Source organism: Panicum hallii, chromosome 9, assembly GCF_002211085.1.
Source record: "Panicum hallii strain FIL2 chromosome 9, PHallii_v3.1, whole genome shotgun sequence".
Classification (NCBI taxonomy): Eukaryota; Viridiplantae; Streptophyta; class Magnoliopsida; order Poales; family Poaceae; genus Panicum; species Panicum hallii.
This window is the reverse complement of record NC_038050.1, coordinates 9,615,087-9,637,834: the sequence shown is the minus strand read 5'-3', so window position 1 is coordinate 9,637,834 and position 22,748 is coordinate 9,615,087. Positions and strand designations below refer to the sequence as shown.

The following is a 22,748-nucleotide window of genomic DNA, read 5'->3' as shown; positions in this document are numbered from 1 at the left end:
TAATGTAGGTACGAAATGATATTTAGGGGAGGGGGATTGGAGAATGAGGTACACAGGAAGGACCATTAAAAAATCCAGCCTTTATATTGGAAACTAAGATTATAAAAGATATCAATAAAAATACACATGCACAACCCTCATCTAGACAGGGCAAAAATTTCATGGTTCGCAGAAGGGAACAAAAACCAGGGCTTTTGCATTCACCCAATGAACACACATATGCAAAAGGCTAAAATCATCGTTAGCACAGACAAAAGGTTCCTAAAGTGAGCTTTCCCCAAGGAAGATGGGGACAGCAATACATGGCCACTACACCAATTATTCAAAGTGCTCCTTGGCTGCAAATTTCACAAGTGAAATGCAAAATTAAGGTGCTAAACCAACTAAAGACATTATCAATGCATTTTTCTGTGGTGTCATCTTCATTCCCTGTAACACCATGAAGGAGACTACATTTCAGACATGGCATCCATGAGTGACTTGAATAACACGGGAAAAACAAAAGGCAACTGCCTAACATTGCTAAATTTTGGCTACGCTTCATGAAATGCACCACAGTGCCAGTTTTGCACACAACAATAAAAGATCTTTGAACCATTAAATGGATGATCAATATGAAAAAAGATACAATGTACTCTACCAGCAGCACTACCACACACTACTACTACTAACAAACCAAATTATGAAAGTTTATCAACACGCTACATTTCCTTTCTACGAAGGACCTGTGCTGCTAATGAAATGGCATGAGAACATAATTAACGCATAGTGCTTGAACTCACTAGGACTTTTCGAATCCTGGATCCCGCCAAAAGAATATGCTTCCTAGAGCCTCACCACCCCTTGACAAGACCGCAATTCAACATGCAGATCAACCTAGCTCGAATGACATGTTGTAGCAAGCATCGCAACTGAAACCTAACGTAGTCATGACGTGCAAAAACCACGCTGATCCCCATTTTTCGTCGTATGATTGCTGAAAACCGCGGACATTGACAGCCAAAATGCACCTGCTTACCGCACTAGATATGGACATGTACAGGAACACAAAGTCACAATCCCACCACGAACACATGAAAAATCGAAAGAAAACTGAAATCCCACGAATACAGAGCAGCATAGCAACACCGACGCTTCATATACTTGGATAATAAGGTGGGATATGAAAGAGCAAAACAACGAGGACGAGAACCTTCAACAATCGGCGCCGATCCCTCGATGTCAGCGTAGTCATCGTGGTCGTCGAAGTGGCGCGCGTCACCTAGGAGTCGTCGAGGGCAGTTGGGCTCGTCTTCAGCACGGGATGGTCCTTCCCGGCGGCTCGGCGCAGTCGGCGAGCCACACTGCACGGTAAGGGGAGGACCACTCAATAGGAACTGAGGAAGCGTGCTCTTGAGCTCTTCTTCATATCTCGCAATCCTCGTTGATGGATCCGTTGCTCCGATCCACACCTCGGAGCGACACTCCGCCGCCGCCAGCCTTCGGCATCGTCGTGGGGTAGGGTTAGGGAGTGGGGACTGGAGAGAGGCCGGGAGAGGATGGAGATATATAGAGAGGGAGCGTGGGGAAGAAGCGAAGTGGGTTTGGGAGTGCTCTATTTGGGCCGGTAGGCCCTGCCGCCCTGCCGCTTGAGAAAAAGGCCCATGCTCAGGGCCGCCATGACCTTTGCAACTCGCCATCATCGCCGGCCGCGCCGGAAGCTGTGTCCGGTCTCAGACCACGCTGCAATCCCGTCATCCTCGACCGACCTTGACTTGCGGCAGACAGATCGTGAATACGTAGAAGATCTAACTTGGATGGAGGGTCAGGTCCCATCTATACTAAATTTGATTGCACATATAGCGTGTGCGGTTCGCGTGATGTGGCTGGCAGCTGGTTGCTGGTAGTACATGTGCATACTCAATCACCACCTAGCAGCTAAACACAACCAATTGTCATTGCGTGACCACTTGCTCATACTCCTCCTGTGCAGGGGATATAGCTGATCCCACTTCGTCCAATGGGCAAACTATGAGAAATGAATGCGCTAGACAGTGCAGCATCAAATCAATTGATTTGGTATTGCATTGATTAAGAGTCTGCAAGTCCTACATGACACAATTGGTTATATTTCCTTACGCCGATGAATTCCATTTGTAGCTTTGGCCTCGTCTCGATTGATAATAATTTTTGTTTCTAATTTTTAGCACCTTCATGTCATCTACCATTACCAATTGTTTAGCAACGGTACTGCGAATCCAACCTAGTACTAAAAAACAGTAAAATAAAAACAATATATTTCAAACCAAGGAAAGAGATTTACAAGCGCAACTCATCACAATTCCTATGATTTTTCGCACGAAATATGTTCGCATCAGGCCGCCCCGGCGCCGGCAGCCGCTAGCATCATCAGCGTTTCGAGAAGGTGGAGAGAGGGGATATAAACGAGGGAGCGGGGTACATTGGGCCGGCAGTGCACGTAGTAGCCCGTGCTGCTTCACAAGGCCCATGTACAGGCCCAAGAGAGAAACCCACCAGTATATTTTAGGCCTCGCTAATTCGTGCCATACTCGAACCCGCGAGCTACTCATATCTTACGCGCAAGCTAATTCGTCCACCGACCAACAGGGCAGCAGCCAACAGGCGGCAACGGCTACATGTAATGTAACTTGCGAGCGCCTCCCGCTGCGGAAACACGAAAGCGCTCGCATTGCGCCGCACGGGGCGATGCCGCCGCGCAAGCGCCGTCGCGCGTTCATAGCCCCGCCGTCGCCGGACCACCAGACCACGGTCACCACGCCACGGCGGCCGCCGGAGGAGGAAGTCGAGCCGTCGGCGCTGACGACGCTCCCGGCCGACCTCCTGCCCGAGATCGCCGCGCGGTCGGACGTCACGCGACGCTCGTCCGCTGCGCCTCGTGCTGCAGGGCCCTCCGCCCGGCCTTCGTCCGCCGCGAGCTAGATCCCGATCCCCGTGCGTCCTCGGCTTCCTGCACGCCTACGACAAGGCCAGGATGGGGGACGCGGACCAGGACCGGGACCGGCCGCCGGCGCCGGCGCCCTGCTTCTCCGCGGCGCACCCGGCGACGCCCGGCGTGGCGTCCTTCTAGGAGCACCTCGAGCCGTTCGCGGCTCGTACGGCCGGTAGATCCCTTCTCGGCGACTACGAGCCCCTGGCGGCGTCGCGCAACGGCCTCGTCGTGCTCCGCCGCAGGTACCTCGGCGGCGATCGCTCGTCGGACATCTGCGTGTACGACCCCATGAGCGGCAGCCGCACCTTCCTCCCCCCTCCACCGGGCATCAGGATCAGGGACAGGAGGGCTTCCGAGTACGGCGTCTACTACACGTACGTCCTGCTCACCGCCGCGGACGGCATCGGTGACAGCTCCTTCCTTCTCCTCGCCACCGATTTTACCGGGCTCGAGGTTCACTCGGCCAATATCACGGTGCAGACAGTGTCGTCGGACAACGCCGACGGCACATGTCCATGGGGCCCGGTCACCATGGCTGCACATCCTCGTTCGCGGTGGTACTCTGTCCAACCCCACTGCGGCGCCGTCGTCCTCCGTGGACTCATACACTGGCTAATGTACTACGACGACGAGCACTCCACATCCTCACCTACGACGTTGGGACGGCGACGGCAGGGTCGATCGAGCTCCCGAAGCACTCCCTGCCCCAGAACTGCAAAGTGTCCAATCTCCACCTGGCGTCGTCCCCGGACGGGAGGCTGAGCTTGCACGTCGCGAACAAGCTCAAGATATCCGTTTGGCTGCTGCGGCCTGCCGGCGCCGGCGACGCCGGCTGGTCGCGGCACGCCGTGATCGACATAGCGATGACCGCAAGGTCTCTGACGCCGCCGGACACGCCGTATTATTGGTGGCTTAAAGATGCGGTTGAGTTTGCGAGCTCGGGTGCGAGGAGCGGCGCGATCTTGCTGCGGCCCTTCACGGGCAAATGGCCTAGTGATAACGTGGAGGAAGAGAGTGAAGGAGCGCTCGCCGTCCTCGACATGGAGACGGAGGAGATGCGCAGGGTAGTCAAGAGCTCTTCCCGTATGAAATTGATTTGGAGGCGCGATTGTCCGCCATGAAAACGTTCTAGCTACCAGCAGAAACTTAAAACTTGCTTTATCAGAAAGAAAAAGAAACTTAAACTTGCGCTAAATCTTGTAATAAGAATTACGGATTATTTGTGCCTCGTTGCACAGTGGAGACCGTGCGATTTTTGCCCCTACTGCAAAGGCGTAAACATTAACAATTTGGGTTTGATGAGATGGTGAGGAAAGCATGCGGCATGGAGGCATGGTTCCACTCCATAGATGCCTGTTTTTTCAGTTTTGTAAGGCCAAAAATGTGCATCATTATCCGCTTATCTGTGTTGATATATCACGGTAAATATTCCCTCCGTTTCAAATTGTAGATCGTTTTAATAATTCTAGATATATAATTTTTACTTAGACACCTATAATTCAAAACAGAGGAGTAGTTTTCTAATTTTACAATTTTATCAGAACGAATAGCGCGGATTTTTATTTGACTATCCGTGTTGGCTCCTATGATGACGATAGATTTTTATCCAACTATCCATGATGGCTCATATTACCGGTATGAATGTTTCTTTTTAACTCTTATCTCCAATCTTATTGACTAATTCATTATAAAGTGGAGCTAGCAACCATGGTTCCAATACCCGTATGCATAAATTTAAATCATCTCATATTCTTTTTATTTTCAAATAAAAAATCTTCTACATTGGATCTGAGAAAAATATGATCCGGCCGAGCCGAGCCTGGTGGCCGCCTGGATTGAGGGGACATGTGCTCGATTTTTTTTTGGCTCGGCTCGAGCCTGATCCAAACTATTCGTGTGAATTATTTTCGCACTAAAATTAAAGGGAAAACCAGATTCCGGTCTAAGAGCATCTAAATTATCATTTAGAGAGTCATTTGAGTAAAAATCGTTTTCTATATCATTGCACTCTACAACAGCTTTTCTATATCTTGTGCGTAGCAATTCTCGCTCTCTATTTTTATCCAGCGAGAGAAATCCGGAATTGAAGAGGTCTATATTTAGATATCTAATTAAAGAGGCAATTGAAGAGGCTGTTGGAGGGTAATTTACCAAAATCTCTATTCCTAAAGATATAAAGAGTCTCTTGGAGATGCTAAAAAAGCCTATCCAACTCTGCCCGTGAGGTCAGTCTGGGCATAAAACCCGAGCCTGAAGCCCGAAGCCCGAACTACCCGAGCCCGAACCCGAATAGCCCGATACCCGATGGGCCTGCTCGGGTAGCAAACCCCAAAACCCGAACTTATTTCGGGCTTTTTCGGGTATCAGTGGGCGGTACCCGAATAGCCCGATCTACCCGAACTAATTTACTCGGCCCAATTAAGATGGCCGGCCCATGGAGGAATGCGGCAAGCCGGCAAGAGAGTGGTCCAACCCGGCAACCCCCAATCCCCTATCGGGCTATCCCGAGCGAGCAGGAACGCGAGGGCGAGGTCGCGACTCGCGAGCGAGTGGCGGCGCCCTAGCCGTCGCCCGTTTCTCTCCCCTCCGGCGGCGGCGGCGGCGCGGTGCTCGTCTCTCTCCCCTCCGGCGGTGGCGGCGCTCCTCCCTCCGCGGGCCGTAGCGCTCCTCCCTCCGCGGCGCGGCTCCGAGCCTCCGACAGCGCGGCTTCGAGTGCGGCCCGCCAGCCGTGGCCGTGCCCTGCCCTCCGCCGTGGCGCCGTAGCTTTAATTATCATGTATGTCCTTGTTATTGTCATTTGTCTTTGAAACTTGAGATGGAATAATGGTTGATTTGTCATTTGTCTGCTGTAAAATGTTGCTTTGAGACATTGATATTCAGAGTCTGAGAGTCATGTAATGGAGTAATGGCTGATTTTGTTGTTGTTAAATGTTAGTTTGTGACATGTTTACTAAGTTCGGTTAGAACGGGCTACCCGAACCCGAACCCGAAATTTTCGGGTACCCGAAATTTCGGGTAGTGTTCCCAGATACCCGATTTCGGGTAGCGTTTGCAGATACCCGAAATCTTAAAAAGCCCGAAAAGCCCGACCCGAAATTTCGGGTAGCCCGAACGCCCAGACTGACCGTGAGGATAGTCCGGGCATAACTTTTAGCACAAAAAATAATTAGTTTTTTTTGTTTAGCTGAAACCGTACCTAGCCTGTCCGAAAGAAATGCTTAGGTCAGGTCTATTCACCATCATCCTCAACCTTTATCCTCCTCAGTCTATATTATTGGACGACTGACGCTGTCACCCTAGTATGTAGTATCGAGTTGTCCCACCCATTTCTGCCACCATGACTAGCGGCGCCCCTACTGCGTTCACTCGCCAAGCGATCTCTACTACGGAGCCAATCTTTCTCCTGTACCTTGTTAGGATAACATATTAGCATAATCTTTTATGACAGCGAAACAAACTTTTTTAGATAAAGGACAGGTTTCGGCCTTTTTGCATTGTGATGCATACAGCTACCGTCACATTATTACATTATCCAAAAGCATAAATTCAAGGATACATCTAAATAAACCTCAATACATCAATCTATTCATGGAGGAAAACACAAATGCATCGCATATGTGCAGTATAATCACTACCTATTGCATGATATCAACCAAGATACATCAATTCTAACATGTAAAGACTCCGAATTAGGATGAAAAACGGCATGACGACCAAGCCGTCAAAATATCTTCACTATATGTTCGTGGGATTGTAACAAATTCTTTATGACATAGCATCAAAGACTCACATACATCAAAATTTTATCATCTTGCATGCATTACAACATAAGGATTTGGAGCTACAAACTTAGATTATAGAAAGACCTCGCCAAATACAGTGGAATAACATATTGGAGTCAAAGATACTAAGATTGCGGTTTTGAAGCTTCACAATCTTTATAACGAATCCCTCGATCACTTCTTGGTCTCTTGCCAGATCTCAACGCCAATCATCTTCATCCCCCCTCTCTTCTTTCTTCTCTCCTTAATCGTGGTTCTGTCTAATCTCCCCTAGAAGCATTTTCTTGTTATGTAATCCAGCACGCAAAGGTGTTAAATGTACCTTTAGTTTACTCTATTTCATGTATGGCTGCTCACTTGGGGCAAATAACTTCCAGTCCTCCACGCTGCACATATAATGAGAAGGATTTCCTAATATGGACCTTAAAAAGGATAGGGAAAAAAAGTACAGGAGAAATGGAACACAAGGCTACCATTCGTCGCACTCATTCCTTACGGAACTGCTTGTCTGCAACAAGATCACAACAATGCAAGTCCTACCTACAAAAAAAAACTAAGCTTCAGAGCATCACTAAAAGCTTAACTAAATCTCACTCTTTATAATCCTATTTAACTATTCATTTAGCTAAAATTTCCTCCTCATATTTCAATACGCTCCAACAGGTCAATCTCACTTTTCATTCCCACCATTCCCCTCTTCCTTCCTGCCCTGTTTGCTCTGCTCGGCACCGCACGCCGCCGCGCGCAGTCAAGACAGCCGACCGGCGAGCTCCGGCCTGGCCGGGGGACCAAGGTGCGCGGCGGCGGGGAGCTCGGCGAAGGGGCGGAAGCGCGGCGGAGGGGTGCGCGTCGGGGAGCTTTGCACGCCGCCGCTTCGCGCTCGAGGTGCTGGGCAAGAACGGCTGCGAGAAGCAGGCGGCGGGGAGCTCCGCGGAGAGGCACGCGACGGGGAGCTTCGTCCTCCTCGGCGGAGGGGCGCGCGGTGGGGAGCTCCGTCCTCCTCGGCGGCGGGGAGCTCCGTCTTCCTCGGCGCGCGACGGCTGAGAGCTCTGTCCTCCTCGGCGGCAAGTGGGGGCCGCGGGAAACAGATGGATAGGCTCGGTATCTTTGACGAGTGAAGGAGCAGGGATGGCTAGCGGGATGGCGAGGGGATCTTTGCAGAGTCTATTGGATCAAGTTTTTAGAGATGTTTTTTTTTGGGTAGCCAAGCGAGGATAGCTGGGCTCTTGGAGATGCCTCTCAGCCATCGTATATAGATCCCTGCGGCAACAAGCCTAAAGTACTTGCGATGCCTCCAAGCAAAAGCCGCCGCTGCCCGTTGACGGAGCTGCCGCCGCAGCTGGAGGGCGGGCCACCGGCGCCCCCGCTTTCCTTTGACATCCTCCTCGAGATCGTCGCGCGTTCGGACGCCGTCACGCTCGTCCGCTGCGCCGCGTCCTGCAAGCCGCTGCGCCGCGACATCCTCAACCCAGGCTTCATCCGCCGCGTCTGCCACGAACCCGGCGGCGTCGTGCCCCCGTGCGTCCTCGGTTTCCTCGACCTCGGCAACAACGACGAGGTGGTGCCCCGGCCACCGCTGGCCTGCTTCTCCCTGGCACATCCGGCGAGCCCGCGGCGGCGTCCTTCTCCGAGAAGCACCTCACGCCTATCCTGGCCGTCAACGGCGCCGCCAACCTCCTCAGCAGCGACGTGCCCCTGATCTCGCGGAACGGCCTCGTTTTGCTCGCCCGAGGATGTCTGGATGTGACAGCACGAGCCGGCGGACCTCCATGTGCGTGTACGACCCCCTGACCGGCAACCTGACGCACCTCCTCAGCGCGCCAGACATCGACCGTCATTCCGGCCGGGTTCCCTACACGTACGTCCTGCTCACCGCCGCGGACGGCATCTGCCTCTCCTTCCTTCTCCTCGCCGCGGAGTTTAACACCTGGCTGACAGGCTCCATCAAGGTCCAGAGACGCCGCCGGCGGCGCTTGGGGCCCCGCCACATCGGTTAGCCATTCTCGGTCGCAGGGCTCCATGCTCCAGGATCGCTGCAGCGAAGTCGTTCTCGGTGGGGGCTTGATCCACTGGCTAATGTACGAGAACGAGAACAGGCCCAAGAGCTACCACATCCTCACCTACGATGTCCGGACGGCGGCGGCGGGGTCGATCGAGCTCCCGACGGACGGCCTGCCGGATCACACAGCACGTTGCCTAATTTCGACCTGGCGTCGTCGCCGGGCCCGGACGGGAGGCTGAGCTTGCTCGTCGCGGATAGGCTCACGATATCCGTTTGGCTGCTGTCGTCCGCCGGCGGCGGCGGCTGGGCGCGGCACGCCGTCATCGACGCGGAGGGGGCTGTACGGTCTCTGGCGCCGAATATGTTGGCAGCATGCCGCTGCTTACCGGTACGCTCCGCGAGGTCCTCTTGGACGAGGAGAGGCATAGTCTTGCTGCAGTCGTTCGCGAACATCTTTTACCTTGTGGCAACTGGTGAAGAAGCGCTGATCGCCCTTGACGTGGTGACGGAGGAGATGCGGAGGGTTAACAGGAAGGGGAATGGGTTAGCGTACGAGCTGGATCTGGAGTCGCGGCTGTCAGCAATGAAAACCTTCTAGTCTTCTACTAGGATATGCGAAGAAATACTATTATGCAATACTAAGTTTGATTACTGCGAAAATTAAATAAATAGTATCGTGTAACTTGTATTGCATTGTATATGAAGTTTCGTTTCTTATAATGATTCGTGAAAAGCTTCCTTGATTCTATGTAAGGTTCGCATCACCTGGCGAATAACTGCAAATACATACACCTACCTCCATCTAAAATGACAGTCTGAATGTATTTTATTTTTCAATTAATCATCGTGATGGCACCTGCAGATTGAATCTGGAAAATACAGGATACTAATATACTATGAAGTACACTCCAAAACAAACTAGCTGAGTGAAAGATCTCTGAGATTTAGTGCAAGCGTTTCTACTCGTAGGAGCCACGACTACGTGGTCATATTTTCTTAGTTCGCATCTTTTAACATGTTGCGGCAACAGATCCTAATCTATCTGCAACAGACCACAATCTAAAAACCCCGACCGGTACTGCGAGTACACATCATGATCAGTTTGTTAACGGCTCCATGCACCGGCTCTAAATAGATCTGCCAAGAATACTAGCAAAATTCAATAATTACACAAAAAAATATATACTGATCTATTAAGCTCAGTTCTAAGTTCTAATACAGAGAGCTACAGCTGTATAAACAGAACCACAAGTTCCTCAAAGCTAGGATTTCCTGCAACAACACAATGAGGATATGTTGCTTCAGTCCACGAGTAGATGACCAAACCTATTAGCAACGCCCATATATCTCGGCACTTCACCATTTTTGGCGTTAGACCAACTAATCCAGAGGACTTTCAAGGTCTGGTCTTTGGTCCATCGTCTTTGACATCGCCCCATCAGGGAAAGCATCCGGATAAGTGGATGCTAGCCTTGCTTTCATCCCTCTACAACAGAGTTGAAGAAGAATGTCACTTAAGTGGAAATTTATCTTAGAAGCAGACACTGAACAAAGATTTGGGTATGAGAGAAACATCAAGCACAAGGACACAATGCCACTTGAAAATTAATAGGGTGATAGTACAGCAGTTGATAATTGAAACCTAGTGCACGGGATGGTACCTTAGCTTTGTGAAAATATGCTCAAGGTCAGCTTTCATGGACTTGAGAAGGCGAGTTTTACTAGCAAAATCACTAGACACTTCTGCAAAGCATTGCTCGGAATACTCATTAAAATGTGTGAGAACTGCATTGCTATCTTGCAATCGCCCCATTCTGCATTCGAAAGGGAAATTAATATTGACACTTTTGAATGACAATTACTGAAGAAATGGAAACAAAGGGACCAATCCCCAAACCCACCACCAAACAATTGATGTGAATCGCTTCAGCAGCTAGCGTTGCTCATATATCAAGCAACGTGATGCATGCCATCCTATATGCGTCATTAGCTAACGTGCTCTCACTATAATAATAAGTAACATTTTAACCAACGATCAGAACAAATGAATCATTTCCAAGGCAAATTGTAATAGTAAGACTCTTTGCAGAAAGGGGGAGATGTCTACACATGCAAGCTTTGCATTATAGCCTAACCAGGATTGAGCCAGCTTGCTGCAGAACACTTGATAAAATTTCAAGATTAGGAGCATAAACCAAAAATGAAACTACCCATTAACAACAAGTGCAACTCAATTATAGAGTTAATCTCAATGAAAATCAGAAGAACCATAGCATGGAAAAGGATGAATGAGATATTTAAATTTATAACACTTAATTCAAATTTAATTTCCAACAGATGATTATTGAGCACATATACTGTTAGCAGATGCAATGCTCCAATAGCAGCAAGGGCTTCTTTTGTTTCCTATGGGTCGTCTTGGTAGTAGTAGGAGCCTAGGAGGTACATTCTTTCATTGCAAAAGGAAAGCTTGTACATGGCTAAATGCATTATGTACATACGAGGAATGTTGAAATTAACAGCAATATTAAGAAACACCCAAACCCTATGCCTTTTGGACTCTCAGGCTGTTTGAGCCAACAAGGTAAATTATTGAGTATTGATTAATGATTAGCAGTATACAGAAATTCCTGAAAGACAATATTCTGCCCACCAAATAATCAGGAAAACTTCAAGTTTTCTTATGCTAAAAACACCACTTAAAAGCATATCAAGTAAAAATAAAAATTGTAGATCAAATGGCAGAAATTTTCATATGTGTATTCTACTTCTACTTCCAGGATTTCTAAACAGGTAATATTTCAGCTGCCCTTTATGGCAACCTGATGTCCTGATCTCAAGCAACCCTTTCATAGAATGTACAAAGTCTAGTTTGAAATCGAAGTTCCTATCATACATAGCTAAGGTTGATGCTAATATGTTGGTGCAAGACAATGCATACCAAGCATTCTAAGTACACAGACATGAAAACAATACCCTAAACTGCAAGAATGTGGGATGGGTGTCTCCTTGGTAGTACAGAGGTTTCAGCTAATGGAGCCTACCTTTTCCCATCTACCTAACCTTTTTTCCCCTGGAGCAGGTCCGGGGAAACCAGGCAAGGAAGCAGGATACAAGGATGTTTAGGAAACAAAGAGAAAGTGGTAGGACAGGTAGGAGAGCGTGAACAGAGAAACTGTAGAAATAGAAACATGGCAGAGTAGTGTAGCTGAGCAACTTTCATCAAGACTATTGTGTTTAACAGGACAGTGAAGATGATGATGTGTTCATATATGACTGTACGTAACAAATTTGTGTAGAACTTATGGATTTTAACAGCATCACTAACACAAATATGTGCCACCACTTGAAACAATTTACTGCATTAAACCGTCGAATGTTCCTTTACATGACAAAGAATATGCCTGAACCTAAAATAACGAGGTGTCTGTCAATGACAAAGAAGAAAGTATGAATCCCTTTGCAAAAATGCAGCACTAACAGACGATGCTTAAGTACCACGATGAACACACGTTTAGCTGTGAGGTCTAGTCTATACATGGATCCATGCGCACTTTTACTGAAATTTCGTGCCATTAACAAATCATCAGGAAAATGAACGAGGGTCGCACACTAACTCACACATTAGATCACGAATCAACACTTTGGAACTGCGTATGGGAGCAACCATCAATGCCCTTATGCCTTAGGCTGGCATCCCCAATAGCCCCTCATCAGGTACGCAAGCAACAAATTACGATCCATTTGGATCCTCTCGTTTTGGAAGAATTGAAATCTATTTAATAAACTAGGCTATTTGGCTTAGAATTTGACGTCCCACCACTTTCCAACCACTTTCCAAAGTTTAGATATAAGCTTGCCCTAAATTCATATGATGAGAGATGGAAATTGATTCCATATACCACCAAGTTATGTTTCTATTCCATAACTTATATAACTTATAGCATGATCCTTGACTAACTCTTCTATAGTAGAAATATAGCATGTTATTATCTTCCTCGTATGGTCAACGATACTATACAAGTATATTCCGTATATAATCATATTAGCTTAATAGATTTGTATCTAAATTATGATTATTAGAATGGAATTTAATTCCAATGTTCCAAACGGGGGCTAAACAAAAACCACTGATGCCTAGCCCTGGAGCCGTCTAAATCTGATGAGGAAGAAAAATACCAGAAACGGGGGCTATGCACAGGGAGTGAAGCCCTTGCAGTAAAATTGATGTATCGGAACAACTGAACTGTCAGAACTGTAAATTAAGCAGGAGAGCTCGACGGGATCGGCGGACGGGAGGAAAGGAGGGAGAGTGGCCGGGGGCTCACATGAGGTGCTGCGTCTGCCTGATGGAGGCGACGTCGTCGGGGTCCACCAGCGACCTGAACCGCGCCGCCACCTCCTCCGCGGCTGCCGCGGGGGCGGGCTCCGGCGGCGGCTTCTCCATCGCGTGACCGCCTCCGTCGTCCGTGTTCCTCCTCACCGGTGGCGGATCCTAATATTCCTCGCGTGACCGCCTCCGCCGTCCGTGTTGCGTGGGTGTGAAGCGCTGAGCGATTGGGCCAAAACAGATCGAAACTTTTCTTTCTGCAGTGTCAGCTCGGCCCGTTCGGTCACCAGCCGTTGGGCTTGTAAAATGGCCCATGGAGTCAAAAGAGAGGCTCGAACCCAAATCATTACTGGACTGGACTTGTGCAAAACGTCCTCTATTCTGCTGCAGTGCTGCTTCAGCAGTGAGGGGCATCAGGAATTGCTTAGTTATTCCTATTTTTTTTAGATAATGGTCAGGAATTGCTATAGTGGCAAGTAACACTGTCAAGAAAAAAGAAGAAAAAAATGGGATCTGCTTGTCATACAGAATAGGATCTTGCTTCTTCATCAAAAAAAGAACAATCTTGTCAACTCAAACGAGAGAGAGAGAAGTTAATCTGAAGCACATCCTGAAGCTACGTCAGTACTACCGCGGTTCCTCTCGGATCCGCCGTTCACAAAAGCAGCCAGCAGACTAGACCGTAGCGAAATGTTGCAAATAGATCGACTGGATATAGATAGCTGCTAAACGCAGCCACGAGCGGTAACATGCAGCAGGAGTGGTAGGGGCTGCAGGTTCTAGCTGCGGAGCGGCCGGGCGCCGCCGGCGTGGTCGAAGGCACGCACAGAGACAGGTCAAGTCGCATATTCACGGGCCTGGCCGCGCTCCGGTCACATCACATCAGAGGTCAAAACTGCAAAGCCTTGAAGCTAGCACGAGGAGAGGCAGGCACAGGCACCGTTTGCTCACGGGCCCTGCGACAGCACCAGCAGCGGCGCAGGATCGCGGCTGCCGCTGCACACACTACGACCCGTCCAGTCGTGCGAGGAAGGGGAATAGAATAGGTCGCGGCCTGCAGGAAGCACGGTCGTCGCAGGTGCTAGTACTAGCAGGCTAGCAGTAACGCGCCGCAGAGGCACGCAGACGACGCAGCCAATGCGCCATCATGGCCCGCGGCCCGAGCCAGCCACAATATCCCCCTTCTCCTCCTCCTGTCCTCGTGCACGGACTACTCTCGCGACCGCCCCGTCGCGCCACTTGCGACGTTACGACCCTGCCGCGCCGCCCCTCGCTCGCCGCCGGCGCTCCAACGACGCCCGCGGTGGAGCGCTGATGACTGATGAGAGAGTTGCGGCGGACGCGGCACGCGCCACGCACGGCGAGGCGACGGGAGTGGCTGCTCGATCGGTCATTGCGCGTGCCGAGGAGCAGGCGTCGTCGCGGGCAGGCCGCATCTATCCCGCCGGCATCCCCGTCCCCGTTATCAGTCCAACTAACACGGCGGACAGGGCAGCCAGGCCGGGCTGCGTCGTCAGCCGCGTGCACGCGGAATCCGCCGCGTGATCACCCGGCCCGCGCTTCGCACGCTGCGAGGGGGGAGAGAGAGAGAGAGAGAGAGACCGCGCGTTGCTCGTTGGGCCACCTCTTCCTGTACCGACATGCCGCCCGCCGCGTGTCGCGCCCGCTGCCAGCAGCCGGCGCGGCGCGCGGTTTTATTCCCGACCGGCGGATCTCGGCGGCGCCGGCCCTCCCCTCGTCACGTCACGGGCTCACGGCAACCAAAAGCAGCCTCGCGATATGCTGCCGGCTGCCAAGGGGAGCAGTGAAAACGAGACAGGGAGGAGTGAATGCTGCCGCGCTAGCGTAGGAGAGTACTGCACGTCCGCACCGAAATGCGGTGGAGCAGCGAAAGCCGGGGCTGGGCCGGCCGCAGACAAAACGGATGGAGCGGTGAAAAAAGCCGGGAGATCTCTGCTGCCACCGACAAGACGCGGCCTCTGTGCGCCTGGTGTCTGCTCCTCTGCCGCGCCTCCCCTCCTGGTGTCTGCTCCTCTGCCGCGCGTCGCGTGCCGCGCCGAGGCCGAGGCCGGCCGGCCCTGCCTCCGCTGCGGCTGCCGCGTACAAACCGGACAGCCGCGCAGGGCTACGCGCGCACCGGCGCGTGCTACACCGCTCTGACCTCTGGCCCCACAGCGGCAGACTCCCAACCTTCTGCAACGTGCATGTACTATACTTTGCAGTTTGGCCTGGAGTTTGAATCATGCATGTACAATACGTACTCCAATCAAGCCCCTGTAAAACAGCCGGGTTACTTCAACCCCCGTTATAGACCAGTTGATTGCCACCCTCAAGTAGCAACACCCACCTCCCCTCACACCGGGACAGGTACCAAGAGTTCAAGACCAACCACTCCCATCGCCACGGTTGCCACAAAAGCCACCACAAACGCTTCCCCATCCACCCGTCCCGTTCGTTCCCGGTCGCCCACCCACCCACGTACACTCTTGACAGCGCCATGGATGCGAGAATGCTCCGCCAGAACGCGGCGGGTTTGGCGGGCACGCCCGACGCCACCCGGCGGCGACCGGGTCCCCGGGGTTAGGCGGCCCGTCACCGTCCTCAGGTGCCCTCAGGCATAGCTTTCCCCACCTCTTTCCCCGCCCCGTCCATCACCGTGGTGGCCTACCGGAAGACCGCACACCTGACCTAACCAGATCAGTTCGTCTGCGAGTCGCAACCACCACCACCACAGCCGCCGCCGGCGGTCGCCATCCGGGACCCCCGCCGGGGGTACATGGTCGGCGTCCGAGGTCGGCAAACAGCCACATCAGACATCACTCACCTGGCGCCTCCACGTTCGAGGCGCCCAAAGACCACCACCGATCAAGCAGTGAATTCAGCAACCGAGACCCACTAGGCCACCCAATTTGGCAATCTCAGGAGATGAAGCAAACCACGATCCATCATAGATAGCAAGCAAAGACGAACAACTACAAGCAGTTTGTGTCCTCAGGATGAACTGGGGAGGTGCGATTCAAGTCTCATAGGTTTACAAAAGCGACGGTACATGGATACAGACAAGGCCTGAAGAAATGACACTTGTGCATACAAGGGGACTGACTCTACTAGGGTTTTCTCACACGAAGGACCAGTTCACGAACATGAAGGCGAGGCAGTGTGGGGTGTCGTCGTCACTCAGGACCTTCCACGCCACCGCCTGCTCGTACGACACGGGCCGACCCATGCTCGACACGCAGACTCCACCAGGGAGGTATGCGAAGCCCTGCAGAGGGCAAGAGATTGGCGTTTTGCATTAGCATCATTGATGGTTGGATTGTACTGGATCCCCTAGGAGGATGTTTTAAACAACGGCTGTTTCTGCATACCTGTTGCATAATCTTGGGGTACTCAGTGCAAAGTGCCTTCCGACCATCATCGTCGAGGATCTTCTCCAGTGAGATGTCCTGGAGAGCAATCAGAGTCGTCTCCAGCATGTCGAGGCCGGCTTGGTTGGCGAAGGTGAACACAGGAGCAGCCTGAATTCATAGTTTCACAAAACTATCATGAGCCAGACAGCATGGTGGATTGAATCGACAACATAAACAAGAACGAACACTGACCTTCAGGGAACAGCACATGATAGAGTCTGAGTGTTGCCAGAGTGCTTTCAAGGAAGCATCCGTGCATTGGGTGTCTGCGCGAAGTAGTTCAGCTCCAGTGTGAAACCTGAAAGTTTTAATGTGACAGAGATTACTGCATTGCACAATTGAACAGAGTAATATGATTCAGACTGAACAATTGGATACATCGACTGATGTTGTCACCTATCGAAATGTTCTGAAAATCGCCAACCCAATTCAGGAAAGAGTGTTTTACCTGTAGCTCCTGCCGATCCACCTTGCAAGCGTGTGCGCCTCAGGAGATCCAGGAGTTTGCTTCATTTCAAGCTGTCCACCGAGACGGGAGGGAGCTATTGCCATGGCCACCCTCTGCACTGATGCCACCACAGTCCTGACATATTGCCTGGCCATTGCCGCAACACTTTCTCGAAGATGGTTCTCATATGAGAACTGGAAAGCAATAGTCAGGACTGATCTTGTGTTGCAGGTGCTGGAGGCGTCACTGGAAGCACGAGTAGTCCCACCGGATCCAACCTCAAGAGTAGAGGCTAGGTCAAGTGTGCGTGTGCCAGATGGTGGATCCTGCAGTTCATTGGTAATGGTACCTACCCATTGTTAGTATAGACCATAACAAAGGCAAATGCTACAAGTAAGAAACCTGTTCTACTAACCGTCTTGGCATCCAGTGGTATGACACGGAAGCCTGAGGGTAGAAGCGGTGCGTCATCAGCAAAAGATTCATCAATGGGTGCAAAGACAAGCTGGGCACATGCACCAGCTGCATTTTCATCCACACCGCTGCACAACTGCCAAAGAACATACAATCCTGTGAGGCCAATGCAACAGCATAATTGAAACTAATCAAAGGCTAACGTATACCTGCAGAAGATACATATCTCTTGATAGAACAACTTCATCATGGCATAGGCTGTGTCCCTCAAGCCTAATGACCTCCAGGAACTGCAGTTTTAAAAGTCAGTTTGATTATCAAACATCAGTCAAAAATACTACTTCATGTAAGTAACACAAAAAGGATATTAACTATAAATTTACCTCTTCATGTTCTAAGGTGTGTGCTAGTGGCAGTATAACCTGACTGCCCATAAAACCACTAGCTCGCAGGCCAGGAACTGCATATGGACTAGCCCTCAGAGCAGCAGCAGAATAAGCATCAACACCAGGATCGGCCCATTCAGAGCGATGCTCCCTCAGAAATCGCACTAGTAGAGCAGGTGGCACGTTCTGCATTTTGAGAAAAAGTTCATAACACCTTGGTTAAAATCAGTTTATTATAGCATCAACATATAGGTAGCAAACACAATGGATAAGAGTACGAACCTGTAGCAACATTGATGCTTTTGCACATAAGATGCCACCTCCAATTGCCGAAAACAGCTGGGAGGAGTTGACATGAGATCCAACAAGTTTGTTTGGAGAGGAGTTGATAGCAATGGTAACATCCTCAGAACCGTCACTACTCATCAGTGACCAACCATCATCTGGAAACCCATTGACAGCATCATTGAATCCCCTGTAAATTACATTGAAGATGTTAGACATGGCAGTGTATTGGTTCATTAATAAATTACAATGACATGGGTGGTAGATAAGAACATGGAACACTGCAACAAACCTGCTGAGCCTCTGACTGAATGTTCTCAGAACTGCTGGCTGGCGGCCACCTCCATAGGGCATTTCCCCACTTGATTCATGCGCAATTTGCCTAATGTGACGCAGTGCCTGTACAGATAAGAAATTGAGACTCAATCATTCATACATTAGAGCCAAAATAATAGTTCATGCCAATGAAATCTTGAGGAAAATCACAATAGCAAAACATACAGCAATAGTTGTCTTCTGTGCGAGAATCTTTGGAGATTCATAAAGTGGGCGAAGAACCTCAGGCACGCTCCAAGCCTACAACAAGAACATAAGATTAAGATGCATGCCCAAAAGTATTCAAGCCAGGAGATCTTATCAAACTCCCCAACTTGGATAGGAAAATATCAATGCTACTTACATCTAAGTCAACGTGATCCACAATGTGAATCATGGAGCCACCTCCCTCACACGGTCGAATTAAATAGCCACTAGGAAGCACCTCGGCTCTGACAAAATTCGGAGTGTTGGGTCCTGATGGGCCTCCAGTCGATTGTGTCAATGACCTCTCACAGATCTACAGAACAAGGCAATGGAGAACAATTACCAACTGTGAGCACAAGATGGCAATCAAACAGCATTTAACATAAGTAACATCTGTTTGATCTAAACAGAACTAGAAAACAAAATTGATGACAACATGATAGCAAGCAAAGGAAAGAAGCATTACCACAAGACTGCCATCTTCAAGACCACTAGTGTAACGGAGAGTCCAAAAGTCGCGCGGTGCCGCCAAAGTTGTCGGTGCATAAGTCTAAAGAAAAGGATGGAAGCAACAATTATGTTACAGTCAACACAAAGGACAATGATTTAAGTGAATGTCAAATGTACTACAACTTGCAAGACCATGCACACCTGCATGTAGATAAGCTCGATAGTTCCACCGTTACCCGTAGGGATAACATGGAGGATATCCACACACCGGCAGTCGCGGTACCAAGAGGAGCGATCCTTAAGGATCTCCGCGACCTATGGAGTAGTCTATTAGGACATGTCTGCTGAATGGAAACATAAAGTTATGTGATGATGAAGCGTGAACAAAAACACACCTTTGTGGGCTCAAGGCTCACTAGGCCGCAAGCTCGGGCTGCTACGCCACTACAATTGTGCGAAACAGCGATGATTCCAATGGAATCCGGACCAGGCTGTAAAGGAATTCATGCTATAAGTAATTAGCCAAAACAATATTCAAATAGCAACACATGGCACAATTCATTCTTTTTGTCCCAACAACTGCATTACCTTCATCCCAACCATTTGCACCCAATCGACAGCAGTCCCCGTCGCCTTCGACAGGAACTCTGCCAAGGTCTCCTCAGCAATAGCGAGTAGACTGCCACATACAAAAGGACACCGTCAGATTTACTTACAAGCGTGGAAGTACAAAACGGTCTTAAAAAATGCTACGCGCTGAAATTACCCAGCTGGGTTATTCGCATCCCTTTGAGGACGCGGAGCTGCTGCATTTTGCTGTTGGTGGTGCTGACCACTTGTGACCACAGACTCACAGCTCGTGTCTGTAGTCGCAACAGAAGGCTAAAAACATCATAACACACAGCATTAGAAAGCAGAAGCAGTTGATGAACAGCTGAAATCATTTAAACATTAACATTTGTTCCTACAAGAATATTCAGGTAAATAATCTACAAATATACAAGTAACATGTGATGGGATCAGCAAAGGAGATGAATCTCACATTATGGAGCTGCTGCCGCATGTACCCATTCTCGTAAACGAGACGGGACACCTGCTTCTGCAGCCTGTCATTCTCCTCCATCAACAGCTTGTTCATTGCAGTCAGCTTCCGGTTCACAGTCTGCAGGCGCGAGGCCTCCTTCCGCTGCTTTTCACGGCATCTACCAATCGTAAGAACCATCAGAATGTTAGTCACATCGCACAGGAGTTACAAATGTCACTTGCATATGAAGAAACCATGCCAACAATTGCTAGCTTACAGAGTATTCCAACGCTATTGCTCATTCCACACATCACATTCCAGCTACACATGCGTATGGCAGGAAAGCAACCAATGGCGGACACTAACTCGGGAAGTTAATTGGTCGCCCAACTGAAAATGATGTATCCCTACTACACTTTAAATCCGCTCTTAACGTGAACATTGTGAGAAGCACGGGACATCTGATTAGATCCATTTATATTCATTAAAATATGATGGCAACATATCAAGGCCAACAACTTTTCCTTACAAATGCTAATCAAAGGTTGCTACATGTAAAGAAACTAATATAAGCGACCAGCAAAAGACGCATCCACTACGCCTAACCGCGGCACAATACAAACTGCAAAAATCTGAAAAAAAAAAGGACATTTGCACTCTACAGCAGTACTCGATACAAGTTCCAGCTGAAAACTGAGCAAATACGGACTAGAATGGTTCAAAATTTCAAACAAAATCATGTCCTAGAAACTATTGACTCTAAACAAAAACAGACCAACGGGGGCTCATGTCTGCTAGCAGCCAGCCAGTCCAATGCAAGAGATAGAATGGACACCCTTGAAAAAACTAAGCAGAACTTAGTACCAAAACCATTTTTTCCCCTCCTCTCTTTGTACCCACGACGACTTCGATGGCCTACATGAAAACAAACACACGCGGCTAACAAGGAAGTTCGTTACTGATTTAAAATTTAATCCAAACCAAGATGGCAAGAAATACAAAAACGGGGGCGAATTTTGACGGCAGGGACGCACAATCCCTGAAAAGGAGAAAAAAAACGCAGGCAGGCAGGAGCACAGATGACGGATCGGGAGAGGCGCGGGAGCTCCGGCGACGCACCTGCGGTTCTGGAACCAGACCTTGATCTGCTTGGGCTCGATGTTGCTGAGTATGGGGCACTCCCTGATGAGCTGCTGCCGGCGCAGCGAGCTGGGCTTGGGGCACTCGCTGTAGACCCGCTCGAGCGCCTCGACCTGCTCGGGGGTGTAGCGCACGTACTTGCCCGTGTCCACCTGCGGCGCCCCGCCGCCGCCAGGCGAGGAGCGGTCCTTGCCGCCCCCGCCCACCACCATCGCCGCCGCCATCTATCGCCGCCCAAGGAGGAGGAGGGGGAACAGGAGGGGTTGTCGTCGCAGGGAGAGGGAGGAGACGGAGAGCCACGGCCACGGGCGGCGCCGAGTCATGGCCTCGGGCCGAGAGCGCGGCCGCCCGACGCCATGGTGGTGGGAGGAGTGGCGGTGGCGGCGGTGGTGGGTCGGTGGGGAGCTGTTGCTTGCCGAGACGCGGTGGAGGGGGAGGAGGTGGCGGGGCGCGAGGGGGAAGGGAAAGGCAGCGGCGAGGCAGAGATGGGGAGAGAAGGGGGAGAGATGAGTGGGGGTTGGTTTAATAGTAGCGGCAAATGCTCAGCTCGGCTCGTGTAGCCTGGTGTCGTGTGAAACTGTGAGTCGAGTGGGGGGGTCTTGGGGCGAGAAAGATGGATACGCAAGGGCCTTTTCGAATAATGTACTCGTATTCCTTTTCTTTTCTTTTTTTGTCTTTCGTTTTGTTGCTAAAATGCATCTATTTTCCCGATTCTACAATTACAAAGGTGAGGTAGATTTTGGATTTAATATTTGTTTAGTAAAACCGTAATTTTTATATAAAATAGTAAGCCTACACTGGATATCTGTCGAGCTAGGTTGCTTAGATCTTGTGGGTATGGTAGCTCGAGATCAAGCAAGGGAGAAGGAAGGAGATATGTCAAGAAGAACAAAGCTTAAGATAAGAAAATGCTCAAATTCTGCAATTAATTTTATAATTAGATTTTATTTAATATTTTTAAATGATAAAAATTTTTGATGCGACAGACTAAACACCCCTAAAGAAAAGAAAAGTTTACTCAAAATCCGTGCTAATTTATCCGGCGAAAAATTTGAAGACCACGGACCCACGCCAAGGCCCGCGCCAGACCCGTGTGTGTTCTGGCGAGATTCGACGGACATTGGAGGAAGGACTCCATTTTGTTTTTGGGCTCGGGAGGCGTGTCGCCGCTGGTGGCGCGCGCTAGCGCTACGCTTTTGATGGCCGGCACATGTCCGTGGCAGGAGCTCGCAGGGAGCATGCTCGCTCGTGGCGCGCCGCGGGTAAGGGACAGTTTGGTAGAGTTGAAACAGATTTTGATTCTCTGTGGGAGCTGATTCTCTAAGAGAAGTGATTCTGTGACTGAAGGTGATTCTCTTTGATTCTCTAGCATAAACTCTTAAAATCAGGATGGAGAATCACTTTACAGAATCAGGAGAAGCTACTTTTTTCAGCTCCCAGCCTCTTAGTTCATTTCAGAGAATCACTCCACAGAATCAGCAGAGAATCACTTCTCTCTAAAAAACTGTTTGGCAGAGCTCTTGCTGGATTCAGCAGAGAATCAGCTCTGGGAGCTCTACCAAATTGGCCCTAAATACGGCGGCCAGGGCGCTGCAGAACACGGAC

At 50.0% G+C, this 22,748-nt stretch overlaps 2 protein-coding genes across 2 annotated transcripts; both read right to left on the bottom strand.

The window, feature by feature from the left end:
* Positions 1-9,833: 9,833 nt before the first annotated feature.
* Positions 9,834-13,266, bottom strand: LOC112872686. The gene is made up of 3 exons (XM_025935760.1): positions 13,063-13,266; positions 10,396-10,548; positions 9,834-10,220 (listed from the first exon to the last, which is right to left on the bottom strand). Exons 1-3 carry the CDS (start codon positions 13,179-13,181, stop codon positions 10,115-10,117), a joined length of 378 nt encoding a protein of 125 aa, XP_025791545.1. The 5' UTR covers positions 13,182-13,266; the 3' UTR covers positions 9,834-10,114.
* A 2,724-nt stretch (positions 13,267-15,990) lies between these two features.
* Positions 15,991-21,630, bottom strand: LOC112876616 (homeobox-leucine zipper protein HOX32). Its single transcript, XM_025940757.1, has 18 exons — positions 21,123-21,630; positions 20,022-20,181; positions 19,746-19,861; positions 19,568-19,658; positions 19,375-19,470; positions 19,181-19,294; positions 18,996-19,079; positions 18,687-18,842; positions 18,509-18,583; positions 18,300-18,406; positions 18,005-18,197; positions 17,720-17,908; positions 17,546-17,626; positions 17,338-17,472; positions 16,923-17,248; positions 16,667-16,772; positions 16,433-16,582; positions 15,991-16,329 (listed from the first exon to the last, which is right to left on the bottom strand). The coding sequence occupies exons 1-18, from the start codon at positions 21,365-21,367 to the stop codon at positions 16,183-16,185; spliced, it is 2,571 nt and encodes an 856-aa protein (XP_025796542.1). The 5' UTR covers positions 21,368-21,630; the 3' UTR covers positions 15,991-16,182.
* Positions 21,631-22,748: the final 1,118 nt, after the last annotated feature.

Coding starts and splice junctions, on each gene's coding strand:
- LOC112872686 (XM_025935760.1), bottom strand. CDS start 13,181: ATGGAGAAGCCGCCGCCGGAGCCCGCCCCCGCGGCAGCCGCGGAGGAG. Junction 10,549..13,062: donor AGGCAGACGCAGCACCTCAT/GTGAGCCCCCGG, acceptor TTTCGAATGCAG/AATGGGGCGATTGCAAGATA. Junction 10,221..10,395: donor CATATTTTCACAAAGCTAAG/GTACCATCCCGT, acceptor ACTCTGTTGTAG/AGGGATGAAAGCAAGGCTAG.
- LOC112876616 (XM_025940757.1), bottom strand. CDS start 21,367: ATGGCGGCGGCGATGGTGGTGGGCGGGGGCGGCAAGGACCGCTCCTCG. Junction 19,471..19,567: donor TGCAAATGGTTGGGATGAAG/GTAATGCAGTTG, acceptor ATTCCTTTACAG/CCTGGTCCGGATTCCATTGG. Junction 18,584..18,686: donor TGGATCACGTTGACTTAGAT/GTAAGTAGCATT, acceptor TTCTTGTTGTAG/GCTTGGAGCGTGCCTGAGGT.